The 14,565-nt window shown below is 30.1% G+C and overlaps 2 protein-coding genes across 2 annotated transcripts; one reads left to right on the top strand and one right to left on the bottom strand.

The window, feature by feature from the left end:
- Nucleotides 1–4,940: 4,940 nt before the first annotated feature.
- LOC106771518 (F-box protein PP2-B15) lies at nt 4,941–6,180 on the bottom strand. Its single transcript, XM_014657510.2, has 3 exons — nt 5,732–6,180; nt 5,506–5,624; nt 4,941–5,405 (listed from the first exon to the last, which is right to left on the bottom strand). The coding sequence occupies exons 1-3, from the start codon at nt 5,984–5,986 to the stop codon at nt 4,964–4,966; spliced, it is 816 nt and encodes a 271-aa protein (XP_014512996.1). The 5' UTR covers nt 5,987–6,180; the 3' UTR covers nt 4,941–4,963.
- A 4,683-nt stretch (nt 6,181–10,863) lies between these two features.
- Nucleotides 10,864–14,321, top strand: LOC106769691. The gene is made up of 8 exons (XM_014655414.2): nt 10,864–11,165; nt 11,384–11,450; nt 11,530–11,569; nt 11,740–11,872; nt 11,968–12,039; nt 13,144–13,224; nt 13,896–13,957; nt 14,047–14,321. The coding sequence occupies exons 1-8, from the start codon at nt 10,914–10,916 to the stop codon at nt 14,111–14,113; spliced, it is 774 nt and encodes a 257-aa protein (XP_014510900.1). The 5' UTR covers nt 10,864–10,913; the 3' UTR covers nt 14,114–14,321.
- Nucleotides 14,322–14,565: the final 244 nt, after the last annotated feature.

Raw genomic sequence — 14,565 nt, 5'->3', positions numbered from 1 at the left:
ATTTCTTTTGAAACACGTACATAGGACCAGCATTATAGTATTTACCGGTTATCTTTCTTATTTCTTTATAAGTTGGATTGCAACTAATATCTCTCTCCTTGCATTGGCCTTTCTTTATAAAAAAAAAATTACCTTTATAAATTTAAACTTTTTTATATTATCAAATTTATGGTTATTTTCTATTCAAAATTTTTAATAACACTGAAATATTTTCAACTTGATTAAGATTAAAACGTTAATCGATATATATTATTTTAATGATAGAAAATGTTTTTTTTTATATATATTACAGTTGATCGAAATTATTTTTCGAATGTTTATTTTATTGTCGTATGACAATTAATAATCTATGGAATCTTTAATTTTCATAAAAGAACTTTTATTATTTTAGGATTAATACTGCTTTTGGTTCCTCGTTTGGGAGGGTTTGTTCAATATGGTCCTACTTTTTTTTCATAACAATTGATCCCACTTTTTGAAAAAATTGTTCAGTTGAGTCCTTTTTGTTCATAGTGGTCTCATATTCAAGTTTAAATTGTTTATTATATTCCTTATTGTATACGATAATGACATGATTTTTAACATAACATTATGTCAGGACTGTTAAAATAACATTTGGTTAGGTGAATGCATGAAAGAACTTATTGACGTCGTAACCAGCACCGTTAGAAAATTGACGTCGTAACAAAAAAGGAGTCAATTGAATAGGTTTTTCAAAAAGTGGGATCAATTGTTACTAAAAAAAAAGTAGGACCATATTGAACAAAACCTCTCAAACTAGGGACCAAAAGCGGTATTAAGCCATTATTTTATTGACAAATCTATGTAGGCACCAATAAACTTTATCTTATTCAGTGTCGTGTTAATAATGTAAAATCTTCAATATCAGCACCTAAAAGAAGTTAAGACAAAACGTTTGGCCTCATCTTAATTGCGTCGTGTGTCTATATTAAAAGTAAATTAATCTCATTTGATAAATTAACTAGTTTCATCATCAATTAATTAATACATTTTTTGGTTCGGCTTACCAAACTCTTTCCATTGAATACTTATTTCAATTTTGGTTGTTTTCTATGTTATCTTCTTAATTAATTTTATAAATTTATTTTTTAATACTTGTTAATAATGTAAAATGCTTACATTTAAGCACCTAAAAGAAGTTGAGGCAAAACGTTTGGCCTCACCTCAATTTTATAGGTATAACAATAGTTATACCTAATTTTTAATATTGATTGTGAACCTTTTACATTATTAACACGACACTTGAATAATATAAACATCATTTTAGTTTGTTGATGGCTACATAGAATTGTCAATAAAATAACAAAGGTTTTTTCAGCTATGAAAATTAAAATTCCATAGATTATTAATTGTCATACGACAATAAAATAAATCAATCGAAAAATAATTTCGATCAACTATAATATATAAAAAAAAAACATTTTCTATCATAAAAATAACATTAAAATAATATATATCGATTAGAGTTTTAATCTTAATTAAGTTAAAAATATTTCAGTTAACATTGAGTTAATTAAAAATTTTGAATAAAAAAAAACCTAAATTTGATAATATAAAAAAAGTTCAAATTTATAAAGGTAATTTTTTTATAAAGAAAGGCCAATGCAAGGAGAGATATTAGTTGCAATCCAACTTATAAAGAAATAGGAAAAATAACCGATAAAATACCTATATTGAACAATTTTAATCTTATAATCATGCTTTTGAATAATATAGTTGCACATTTTATTTGAATTTTATCCGCATATAAAATGATGTTTTCAACTATATTACTAAAAACGCGATAATTTAGTAAAATCATTGAATGTGGTTTCGAGGTAAAATGGAAAACTCGTATATGTGTAAAATTTGAATTGATTAGAGAACTTATTATTTTGCAATGATGTCTTGTTTTGAATCAAATTATCCTTAATTATATATAGAAAAATGCTTCTAAATGAATTGGTGTCCGTGTGACCATTTTAGTGAAAAAAAAAATAAAAATCAGTTTGTAGAATGTCTAGATGATTAATATGATTATTTAAAAGAAATACGCCGTTGCCAAAAATATTTTTCTAAATTTAAAATGAAAATGATGTTCCTTGCGCGTAAAGGCATCGTGTGACAAAGACTATGATGGGAGTGGTAACATTATTATTTAAGAATATTAATAGTTTATGACTTTCTTTATTTCCCAAAAGGTCACCTGTTTTTTATGTTAAGAAGAAACTAATTTTAATAATTAGATGACAGAAAATCTTATACCATTTTATTTAAAGATTTTCATAAATAATAAACTAATTGCTTTGTGGGAATATGTAAGATATGATTAATACAAGCAAGCTTTTAAATTATTTTTAAAATGGCAACTAAGATATAAATTGAGAAACAAATTTCAATAAATGCTACTAATTTTTCAAACATTTGTTTTTATTTCTCACAGAATGCTTTACACGTTTTGGGCCCAAGTTGCTAGTGGTCCATTTTGATGTAAATGAACTGGTGACCTTTTTTATACGGTATATTGTTTAATAAGTATATAAATTTGCTTTTCAATAATATCTTTTTTTTTGTTTTTATTCCTATTTTAATAATTACTTTTTTTGTTGATAACGATTTTGTTTTCGTTTTAATTTTTTTCTCAAAAGTGTTATTTAAGCATTTATTTCATTATTCAAAATACTTTTGCAATAAAAACAAAATAAAAAATGTATTGTTGACAAATAAGTTTAAGAAAAATTATCAGAGGCATAAAAAAATCGAATTTCATTTAGAGAAAAATAAACATGTTATTATGATTTTATAGAATTTGTTTTCCTCACTTTAACGTTGTCTTTACATTTTAGTCGGTCGAAAATATGAATTTAATGATGATGCACTACAGTAATATTATATTATCATTCTAGTTATTAATGTGCTTTTAAAATTATATCATAAAACTTTGAAAATTTTATACAAAAGTATTTAATAGAATGATGTTTTCCTTTTCAAATTATATCACATAATATCTAAGTAATTATTATAAAAAAATATTTAACTCACCGTAGATACACATTAGACAATATGTTATAAATACCTTTGACCAGCAGCACATTTAAATTAAATTATAACATTGTAAGAGACGTCACTTACACAGCATAATTAAAAAAAAAAAATCAACAGAATTATAATGTATTGTGTTGATTTTCACATTGTACCTAATTCAATTTGACGCTACAATAAGTTCAAAAGACATCATGAATGAGACAGATCTAAAAAATGATAAAAAAAAAAAAAAACTGACTATTTTTTAATAAGTGTCTTAAAAAAATGAAATGAATTAAAGTTTTTCTAAAGAAAACTATAATTAATTTATATACATGTTACATTGCAAATTAATCAATATATAGATTAATTATACCTCATTAGAATAAGTTTAATTTTTTATTTTACTTTTTACAATTACTTATAAGAAAGTTTGTTTGAACAAGTTCTATAATCATGTTTAATTACTTTACATACTTTACATAGTTCACATCGTGTTTGCTTTTGGATATTAACTGTTCATCGATAAAGGAACACATATTTTTTGAATATGCAATTAAAGAAAGCTGAAGCTATTTATTGTTTTGAAATAATTCAACATCCAACTTTTAAGACATCAATGAAGCAAAGTTGACATTATAAACTTTAAATTGGCGTAACAAACCATTTAATTTGCAATTTAAAAAAGTTCGAATTGAAACTTAAATTTGAAAACTTAGATTTAGTAATGGTTATTTAAAATTAGTTATATATTTTTTATATATTAATTCTAGTTACATTGTTTAACAAATTTCATTATTTATTTATTTTTTTAAAACAAAATTAGCTTATGGTTATTCTAAATTTTACAAAGTAATTATATATATATATATATTTGAAACGTAGTACGGGTATTCAAAACCTAGCTGAAATATGATAATTGGTCAGAAAAGAACAGTATTTTTTTTATCAGTAAGCGCAGGTACGGTTGATTTGGACGCTGGTATTCGAAAAGAAAAAGTTTTTTTAATAATATTTTTTAATAATTTTTTATAATATATATATATATAATAATTTATGATTATTCTGTTTCAAATATTTTTTATATATAAATTTAAATAAATCAATAAAATAAAGACATAAAAAAAGGTTATTAAAAATAATTATTAAAATATCATGATCGATAAAAAAAAAACACACGTTTAAAGGTTTTCGTAGTCTTGGGAAAACTTTTTCTTTGAAAACGGACACGTGATTAACGCACGGGTTTTTTTATTTATTTATTAATTAAAATAATTGTTTTCATTATTATTATGTTATTAGATATTATAAAAATTAGGTTGTATTGTTATTATTAAAGTAATTTAATGATGATGATATTTATAGAAATTTTGAAGATTCAAAGAACGACTTAATACATTATTTATTTGATCCTTATTTTTATAGATTTGCTTCAAAGTCATATACCTTTTTAAAAAAGTTTAGTAATCCTCCGGTTGCTCACGCTATAACGGTGTAAATGTTACAGTGGCGTTTGATGAATACTCTGATAAGCATATATACCATGTTTTGAATTAAGTTCGAATCTTTATTATCATCAATGCTATAAGAGTTTTGAAGAGCAATAGGGGTATTCAAAACCTAGCTGAAATATAATAATTGGTCAGAAAAGCACACAATATTTTTTTCAGTAAACGCGGGCAAGGTTTATTTGAACACTGGTATTCGAAAAACACACGGTTTAAGGTTTTGGTAGTTTTGGGAGAAAGCTTTTTCTTCAAAAAATAGCACCTTGAAATGTAAAACAAGGAGTTGAAGAAGGGAACGCGGATATTTATGGAAGATTACAAAAGTTTACAGATGAATTAGAAAATAAAAGAAATTAAGTTGTTACATTGGATGTGTTTAGTTTTGGTTACTGTAAAAAACAGTGAAAAGAATGAAAATGTGGATTGGAGAATTAAGAATGATGATGATGTTTGGGTCTAACTTCGATGCCTTCCACGACAAGTCCTCCCTTCAACTGGTAACCTAACTCCATCAAACTCATCGTAACGTGTTCATCATTTTCACCACTGAAGAACTCACCCACCTTGATTTCCATCCACCCATCTTCTCTTTTTCCTGCAACTCCTATCTCTTCCTCTTCTTCCACCTTCAACATCCTTCGCTTCTTGTCCTTCTTCTCATCTTTCTCGCACAGATAAACCTTCCCACTCTGCACTTTCTCCCCCACTGCAACACTCACCTCACACGCCACCCGATCAAGCCCGTACTCGCGCCGCGATATTTTCATTATCAGATAAACCGCATACCACGTCTTCGCTGTTAGAATCCGCGTCCATATTTCCCCCCGAATTTCTAACCAGCTCACCATTCTCAGCTCTGCCACTTCTTTGAATCTGCACAATCATTAATCGCCCATTCTAATTAATTAACATTCGTCTTCAAATTCCTCAATATCTTACAAATTTAAAAGGGTTTAATTAATTAATTAATTACCTTGATTCAGGGACCGTTCTCCAGCACCAGTACAAGGGGTCACTGCTCCACGTTATCGACAATTGTCTTGCGGATAGGATGTACGATTTTTTGCCTGAAGACTTCTCTAATTTGAAACTCTGCATGTAGTAGACAGAGGAACATGAAAATATGAGTTAGTAATTTGTAGAAATGAAAAGAAGCACGAAAGGAATTTATTTGATTAGATAAGTATATATATATATACCATGTTGCCGCCATCTAGGAGAAGTGGATGACAGAGAGAAGAGAAGAGGTGTTTGTAAGAAGAGGAATCAAGGGTGTGGGGATGAAGAGCCCTTGAGAGAATGTGACGATAATCAGAGGGACAGAAGGTTTGCCATAGGAGGTCAGAGTCAGCGGCTGAACGGAGGGTTGAAGACACCATTGAGAATCTACATGCGTCATGTGGAGATGTGTACGACAAGATCTTTGAAACACAATCATCCGGCAACGAATCCATGATGAATTTAGGAGAAAGGAAAAAATATTCAATATATATAAAAGCGAAAGAGCGTGTCTTTGTTTTTTTATCTGACAGCCGCCAGCGTTCTGATTCTCGTGAACATGGGACGCTGAGCTTTCCCTGTTCTAAACTCGAGCAGTTTCGCAGGTGTCACTTTGACCTTTCGTAAATGTGCAGCTGTCGACTTTCGGAGACATCCTAGGCTTTCCAAATCATGGTACTTATACTCATCCACCTTATCACATAACTTTCCCCACACCACCACAAATAATTTCTTAATTTGTTTTTTAATGTATGTCAAAATCTATCACGGACTAAAATTAAATAACGAAAGCGAGCACGATCCAAACGAAAGCAGCTACTAACAAACTAACTTTTTTTTATATATTACACTTTTATATTCATTTAATATATAACATACAAATGAAATATGATAAAAATAAAAATTTTAATATTTAAAAAAAAAACATATCAAATGAATATAAAAAATTTAAACATGTAAAAGAATTATTATTTTTTTTTGTCGGCGGAGAAACTCTGAATCTTGAAATAGTTATGACCTGATCCTTGGCGCGCTACTTTTTATTTTTTATATTTGCGGTGTGCAAAACTCAGACGGCCGGACAAATACGAAGGATGAGAATGACCCTCAACTAATCCAACAACTAGCTAGTGTCTTCTTGGATCATTGTCACCATAAGAAACATTGCTCGATTTTTCCTCATTATTTTAATTTTCCCAAACTGACACAACTTTCAGATATTTGTTCTATCAAACTAAATAATCTTATATCATTAAAGCATAAAATAGATAAAATACTTTCTTAAACGTTTTTTAAAAATAAAATCGTAACGAATTTAGAATCTCTTAAAGCCTCCATTAATTATTAACAGTAAGTAAATTTTAATGTATAATAACTTTAGTAAAAGTAGCTTTGTTGACATCTTTCTTCCCAGTTGATGCATTACGCACAAAAGTGAAATCAAAATGGCTCATTTCACACAAAAGTGAAATCAAACGAGACCTTTTCTTTCGGATAAGGCTTAAATACCTATTTAGTATCCAAATTGGGGGTTGAATTTCCGTTTGATACCCGGTTTTAAAAGTGATTTAATTAGGTCTTCAAATTATTAATTTTGTTTTCAATAAGTCCCTTCCGTTAAGTTTAAGTAGCTTGTAACGGTGTTAACTTTACTCTTAGTTGGCAGTATTTTTCTTCTCTCTCCTCAGTTATTTCTGAGAGTTCTTTCTCTCTCCTATTTCTCTTCTCTCTCTTATCATTATAAGTCCCTCTTTCTCACCTTTTTCTCTCTCTTCTATTTCTCTCACTGATGATTATAACTATCACTCACCATTTTCATCTCTTCACTTTTTCACTTCTCTCTCTTTCTTCTTCTTCTTCTTTTGTTCCTTTCTCACTTTTTTTTACTGCAAAATCAATTTTATATGTAACTTTAATCACTGCTTAGCCGAAGAAAAATAACGGGAAATAAAAGAGAACAAAATCACTGATTTTCATTTTTTTCTATAATTTTATATGTAACTTTAATTCTTGAAATATAGTCTTAATTTATTAGAGTCCTATTTTTTTAATCTTGGTAAAATTTCCGCTGCTTAGGTTCAATTTTTTTTTGTAAAATTATTATTGTATTTAGTCTTTATAACATTTTATTTACTAGTCTGTTTGAAAAAAAGGAATTACGTATTTATTTGAAAAAGAAATATTTGGCGGAATTTAAAATAAAACAATAAGAGAAATAAGTCAAAAATATAAAGTTACCAAGGTATTCCAAGTTAAAAGCTGAACAATCCTTCACCACTATTATTACAATACACAAAATACAGAACAAAACTGAGAGTTACATCATAAACTTATTTTGACTCTGCTACAATCAGTACCGTTTTCAGACATGGACAATCAGTACCGATTTTAACATCATCATCTATCATGTTGTCACCTTCTGTTGTGGATGTCGTTTCCCCAGATTGTGTACTGAATTGGAGAGGTCCTTGAGGAGAACAAGAACTTGTACCCTTCATTGATTCTTTGTGCATCCACAAGCCTCCAAGATCTGCACCAGAGATACTAGAATTTGCAGCTATAGCAGCTGAAACTCTCCTTGTATGAAGTCTGTATTTCTGCAATAACAAACTACTAAGCGTTAATCTCAAATCAAACATTAGGAGGCATAGTGAGAATTGCAATATGTACACTCCGGCGACCAACACCTCCTTTGTTTCCGCCCACTTTGCGGCAGCAACATTGGTTAGAGGTCCAAAAAGTGGTTTTTATTTCAAGAAAAAAACGAACCATCTTTTAAGAGGAACATGTAGAGAGGAAGTTCGCAACGGGAATCTAAGCTTGGTTCTTCTTGAGGAACGGAAATCATGAGGATGATGGTGTCTCCGTGCAACTTCTTATGATAAAAAAAGGGGTGTTTTTTTCGTTCTTTCTCTCTTGTTTTGTGAGTTGCAGTGACTACGAGATTATTCTTTTGTTTTTGTCATTTGATTTTGCAGTAAAAAAAAGTGAGAAAGGAATAAAAGAAGAAGTAGAAGAAAGAGAGAGAAATGAAACAGAGATGAAAATGGTGAGTGATAGTTATAATCATCAGTGAGAGAAATAGAAGAGAGAGAAAAAGGTGAGAAAGAGGGACTTATAATGATGTTATAATGATAAGAGAGAGAAGAGAAATATGAGAAAGAAAGAACTCTCAGAAATAACTGAGGAGAGAGAAGAAAAATACCGCCAGGTAAGCGTAAAGTTAAGACCGTTACAAGCTACTTAACGGAAGGGACTTATTGAAAGCAAAATTAATAACTTGGAGACCTAATTAAATCACTTTTAAAACCGGGTATCAAACGGAAATTCAACCCCCAACTTGGGTACTAAATAGGTATTTAAGCCTTCGGATAATGATATTTATGATATTTAGACAACATTTTTTTGACAACATTTGAATATTGATCACGTGTCAATCTGTGATTGGTCAAAAATTACTCCACAATCAATAATAATAATCATAAACATTATTGTGGAATAATTTTTGACCAATCACAGATTGACACGTAATCAATATTCAAATGTTGTCAAAAAAATATTGTCTATAAATATATATATAGTTAGTGTATGCAACATTTATACATAAGAAAGAAAAATATTTAATAATAGTCAGTTAACCAAAAATATCCGTCAAAGAAAACTTTTTATTTTAATTTTATTTTCATACAAGAGATAAAACTGCACTGGTTTGGTTAAGATATTGAGTAATATGACTCATTAATTATGACATTGAGATTTTGTCCATAGATCAATTAGGGGCCGATTTTAAAAGAATGATATAACAACATAGGAAAATAACTTTTTTAAGGTTTATATGATAGTCTACAAAAGTAAACACAAGATTTAATGTTTATAAAATAATGTTTAAAACTACGAGTGGAAAAAATTAATTTAATTATACTTAATTTTTAAAAATTATACTAAATAAAAAATAATTCATTGAAAATTAGTTCAAAAGAATTAAATTATTTTTTTTTAATAAATTGAACTAAAATTAACTATAATTTAAAGACTTTGAATTTTTTTTCAACTAAATTGATGGGAAAAATTGTCTCACTTAAAAACATATATTCTCCCATAAACAAAAAAGTAAAAAAGTTGAGATGAATCGGATCAAATCAAAGATCAAAAACGGTCTAGGTTGGACAAAATATTGAAATGAGTTGAGGCAAAAAATTGATCAAATTCAGTTGGGGGACATAGCCGAAACTTGGTCGAGTTAGCCCTGATCAAGAATCGTCTGAATTAAACTGAGAGATAAAACTCAATCAAGTCGATCTCAGCCAAAATTTGGCCGAGTTGTCCCAGTTAAAAATCAGTTGAATTCGATTGCAATGACCACGACTGAAATTCGGTTGAGTCGGTCCTAATATATAATCAGCTAAATTTGGCCAAATTGTCCCTGGTTGAAAATCAATCGAATTTGGCCAGGGTAGTCACAATTGAAACTTAGTTGAGTTGATCCTAATCGAAATTGACCAAATTCGACGGAGTCAGTTTGAATTGAAAATCAATCGAATTTCAGTCGAGATGACCACATATGGTTGATATGGTCCTGATTGAAAATTGATTGAATTTTGTTGAGTCAATGCCAACCAAAATTCAATTAAGCCAACCCTGACTGAAAATCAACCAAATTTGATAAGTCAACTCTCCAAAAGTCGACCAAACGATCCCGATCAAAGTTTAACCAAACCAATAATGACTAAACTGAATCATAACTTTAGAAACTATCAAGCAATAAAAAATATAAAACAAATTAATTTTAAGTTAATGAATAGTTAACTAAACTTTAATTTTAAAAATTCAGTTTTCCAAAATTGAATTAAAATTATACAATTAATTTTTTATTATAAATAATTCAATTTTTTAGTCAAAATTAATTGATAATTTACTGTAGTTTAGTTTTTTTTAACAATTTCTAGTTAAAATAATAAAGTTTTAGAAAATTCCAAATAATGCCGATGACATTCACATTAGCAGCCTCTCACTGGTTCCTTATTCAACACAAACCATGATTAATTTTATGATAGTTGACACTAATAAAATACTTAGCAAGGGGAATACTTCACCACTAAAAATGCCACAAAGCAATCCACACATAATTTTACTTAAATGATATATTTTCTTAAAGTGGATTCCTTATATTTTGTGTCTCCTACAATTCATCTCACATATTAATACTTATATTTATATTCTTTTAACATATAATAATATGGTTTTATTTCTACAATATATATATATATATATATATATATATATATATATATATATATATATATTTATTTATTTATTTATTTAGATGAGATAACATTTCTGGTCAGAAAATTTGACACCTGATCTTAGCTTCCAAGCACAACCATGTCAGCCTTCATGTCCATTTCCCACAACCTTAAACCCTCCGTATTGGTGTCTCCTTCTCTTCACCACTCTTCCTCATTCCCAATACTATTGTCTTCCAAACAACCCTTCTCTCTCACTCATCCTTTAAACCTCACACGAAGAATCTTCCTTCCCTCGGTTTCCGGCATCTGGGACGCTCTCACCGGCGCTAATAACAATGCCCGTGAAGCCGTTCTCGCAATTCGACGCGGAATGTCTCTTTTCCGTCAGGTTTCTTCTTCAATTCTACTGAAAAATCCTGATGCGTTTTTTTTTTTTTTTTTTTTTTCATTTTGTCCACTTTGAGCATGTATCATTGCTGCTTATTTTTATGTTATGATGTGTTGCTGTTACTCATATAACATTTTATTCAGTAACAGTTTTTGTGTCTATCTCTGTTCATTATGAATTGTTGTACATGTAACATTTGTAGTTAATTTATTGTTTAGGGTGATGTTTCGGGGTCTCTTGTGGAGTTCGACAAGGCAATTCAGTTGGATCCTCGTCAAAAGGCGTGTAGGTTTATACACTTCTGGAAAACGATTCATGAATTCACTTTGATATTTCGGTTATGAGACATTGTGATTGTTACCAGATCTTTGGCAAAGGGGCTTGTCACTTTACTACCTTAATCGGTACTTACTTACACTATGCCTAATAACACTTTCTCTAGCTAAATTTAGGAAAGAATCGTTGTTGAATTTTTTATTGACAAAGTAGAATAGGTGTGGCGTGAGGAAGCACAACTACAATGTGCTGCTCTGTGTGTATCCAATGGAGACTGAATTGAACCCTTTTATTGTAGATTTGAAGAGGGAGCTGAGCAGTTTCGATTTGATGTTGCGCAAAATCCAAATGACACGGAAGAGTCCATATGGTGCTTTCTGTGTGAAGCTCAACTATATGGAGTGGATGAAGCAAGGAAGCGATTTCTTGAGGCAAGTAGCTGCTTCTATTTCTAGCCACTAGGAAGTGAACATGAAATGGAATGTTTAAACATGCAGATAATTATCATCTTTCTAAATGAATTTAGGTTGGCATAGACCCGAGGCCAGTCATGCGGGAAGCATATAACCTGTTCAAAGATGGTGGGGATCCTGAAAAGGTTTGCTGTTGTTACATTCTTAATAAGTATGTAGTTATTTCTGTTATATATAGAACCATGCTTAATTCTGCCCCGTATAGCTTGAGCTAGTTTTAGGAGAGTTGTTGTTGGTCCGTGACCATTTCTAAAGCATGCTATTTTTCTTTTCATTCACATTCGTCTCTTAATTTGGTGCCCCAAATAGAGTCCTCTCATACTTAAACTAAGGTTACGTTGGCAACTTGTTAATCTGGTCTAATTTTCACGAATTTTGATATATTTCATAGGACAGATTGTGTAACATTCCCTAACATTTTACCCAACTATACAATCCTGCTTCATTTATACAACAATATGGCACCGTATTTCCCTTCTGTTAGCATAGATCACCCCTGAATATATCGTTGTTATATGAAGAGAGGGAGATTGTTGTAATGTTGAAAAGATGAAGGATATCAAGTATAATTATGTTAAATCTGAGGGTAGTTAGTAATTTTCTCTCTATTTCTTATGTTTGCATGAATGCTTAACTTGAGCTTGTCCCCTTGAAGATGAATCAATATGCTGTCATGCCCTATGTGAAGCAGGCATTGCTTTGTTCGTAATCAGTTCTGCCTATTATTAACTATAATATAGTGTGTAATGAAAAATTCACTTATTAGCGCATAGAGGACTTTCTGAGGCTGATATTTATCATCAAGGATATGTTAACGACATCAGCAGCACACTGACAATCAATTCAAAAACTAAGAAGATAACGCTATTCCAATTGAAAATAGAAAGTCAATTTGAACTTTTTTAGAATTGGAAGTAGAGGACCAAAAGTTCAAATAGCCTAATTTTGTTTCACTTTTTTTAATGTGAGTTTTCGATTCGATAATCTCTTTTGTCTAGTGGTAAAATTTTGTGTGTTTGACAGTTAGATTAAGGTAATCTTACCATTTTTCTCGTTGGTTATTTGATCAGAATCAGAATTGTAAACTTAAAAACAGGTTTGCAGTAACTCTACTTTCAGTTCCCTGCAAAGGCACTAGAATATTTTTATTTGTCTTGTTATTGGCTCTCCATTATTCCTCATGCCTCAGTAAATGCAATCTGACGAGGGCAATTGATTTAACTGTCTAGCTTGTAGCTGCATTCTCTGGTGGAAGAGATAGTGAGTATTTTTATGCTTCATTATATGCTGGGCTTTATTACGAATCTCAGGTATTCTTGCAACTTCCAATCTTAAACATATTAAGAAATTATTATTTGGTACAATGATTTACATCATTATCCCAATGGAACTCGAGTTGGTTTACATAGCCTCTGTTAGGTGGAATATTTATGGGGATGGTGATTTGACAGAATTGATTTTTCTATATATATATATATATATATATTTTTAAAAAAGGAAAAATCAGATATATGTTGTTAAAATGATAATTGTGCAGAGTCTTTCGCTTTCCAATTTATAAGGTTGATACCAACTTAGCAAGAATTCAACAAGATCTTCTCTGCACGAATGAATTTGCTAATAAGAAGCTGATTTTCTTGTCTGTTATTTGATTGTTTAAAAGATTTTAAGGTGCAAAATTCTTGGATTGAATCCCTGCAATTGCTTTATTCCTCTTTCTGGGCACCTTGCATGGCGAAACATTTCCAACAATAAAATGCAGCACAAACGAAGAAGCTCATAATAGATAGGATAACTATAGTTTACACACTTTGTTATTAGTTTTTGGAATTGGTGAGACAGTTACAAGTTTGAACAAAGTGGACGAAACTGGAATATTGTGTATTAACCTGCCATCTTGTTCTATGTCAGAAGATTTGTACTTTTTAGTTGGTTTTAATTTGCTTTATGAATTTCGTGGTAATGATTTTTCCATGGGTAGAATGACATAGATGCTGCTAAAGTTCACATAGTTGCTGCATGCCAGTCTTCTTATGGGCAAAGGTTTGGTTTTGAATAAGTACACATTTCTTAGCCAGTGAAAAGAGTGCAAATTCGGATCATGAAAGGTGCATATTCATTCTTTAATACAGGTCTGATGATTATATGGCAGCTCTTTCCAAGGTTCACTGTCAATGTCGGAATTGGGTGTTCAACTAAAACTTTTTGCAGTGTGTCCATTGTTCACGATGAAACTGCTACTAAGTGTCTCTATGTATTACAAACATATTGTGAGTTACTATGCTGCTGGAACGGTTAAAAGAATTTATCATATTCCTTTATTCAATTACTTCTTCACTTGATGTTGTGGCCTATATGAATATTAGTAAAAATTTTAAATAATGAGATCATCTTTAGTTGATTAATATACTATTTGGTTTCTAAAAGGTTGATTTCTGACCAATTTGGTCTTCGAAATAACACTTTGGTCAGCTTATTACGGCGATAGTGAAATGTAGCCCCGGGAAATCCGGTATATCTCAATTTAGGATGAAGTTTCATCAAATTTTGAAACTTGGTCAATAGATATATGTATAATCTGTTTGATTAAATTGATGTAACTATTTGGGTTAGACGCTCTACTTTTGTATGTTATCATTTTGGAATTTAAT

This window comes from Vigna radiata, chromosome 8, assembly GCF_000741045.1.
Source record: "Vigna radiata var. radiata cultivar VC1973A chromosome 8, Vradiata_ver6, whole genome shotgun sequence".
Taxonomy (NCBI): domain Eukaryota; kingdom Viridiplantae; phylum Streptophyta; class Magnoliopsida; order Fabales; family Fabaceae; genus Vigna; species Vigna radiata.
This window is presented reverse-complemented; position numbering and strand designations above follow the sequence as displayed.

Coding starts and splice junctions, on each gene's coding strand:
- LOC106769691 (XM_014655414.2), top strand. CDS start 10,914: ATGTCAGCCTTCATGTCCATTTCCCACAACCTTAAACCCTCCGTATTG. Junction 11,570..11,739: donor TCACTTTACTACCTTAATCG/GTACTTACTTAC, acceptor CTTTTATTGTAG/ATTTGAAGAGGGAGCTGAGC. Junction 13,958..14,046: donor CAGTCTTCTTATGGGCAAAG/GTTTGGTTTTGA, acceptor TCTTTAATACAG/GTCTGATGATTATATGGCAG.
- LOC106771518 (XM_014657510.2), bottom strand. CDS start 5,986: ATGGATTCGTTGCCGGATGATTGTGTTTCAAAGATCTTGTCGTACACA. Junction 5,625..5,731: donor TCCTAGATGGCGGCAACATG/GTATATATATAT, acceptor TACTACATGCAG/AGTTTCAAATTAGAGAAGTC. Junction 5,406..5,505: donor AGAACGGTCCCTGAATCAAG/GTAATTAATTAA, acceptor ATGATTGTGCAG/ATTCAAAGAAGTGGCAGAGC.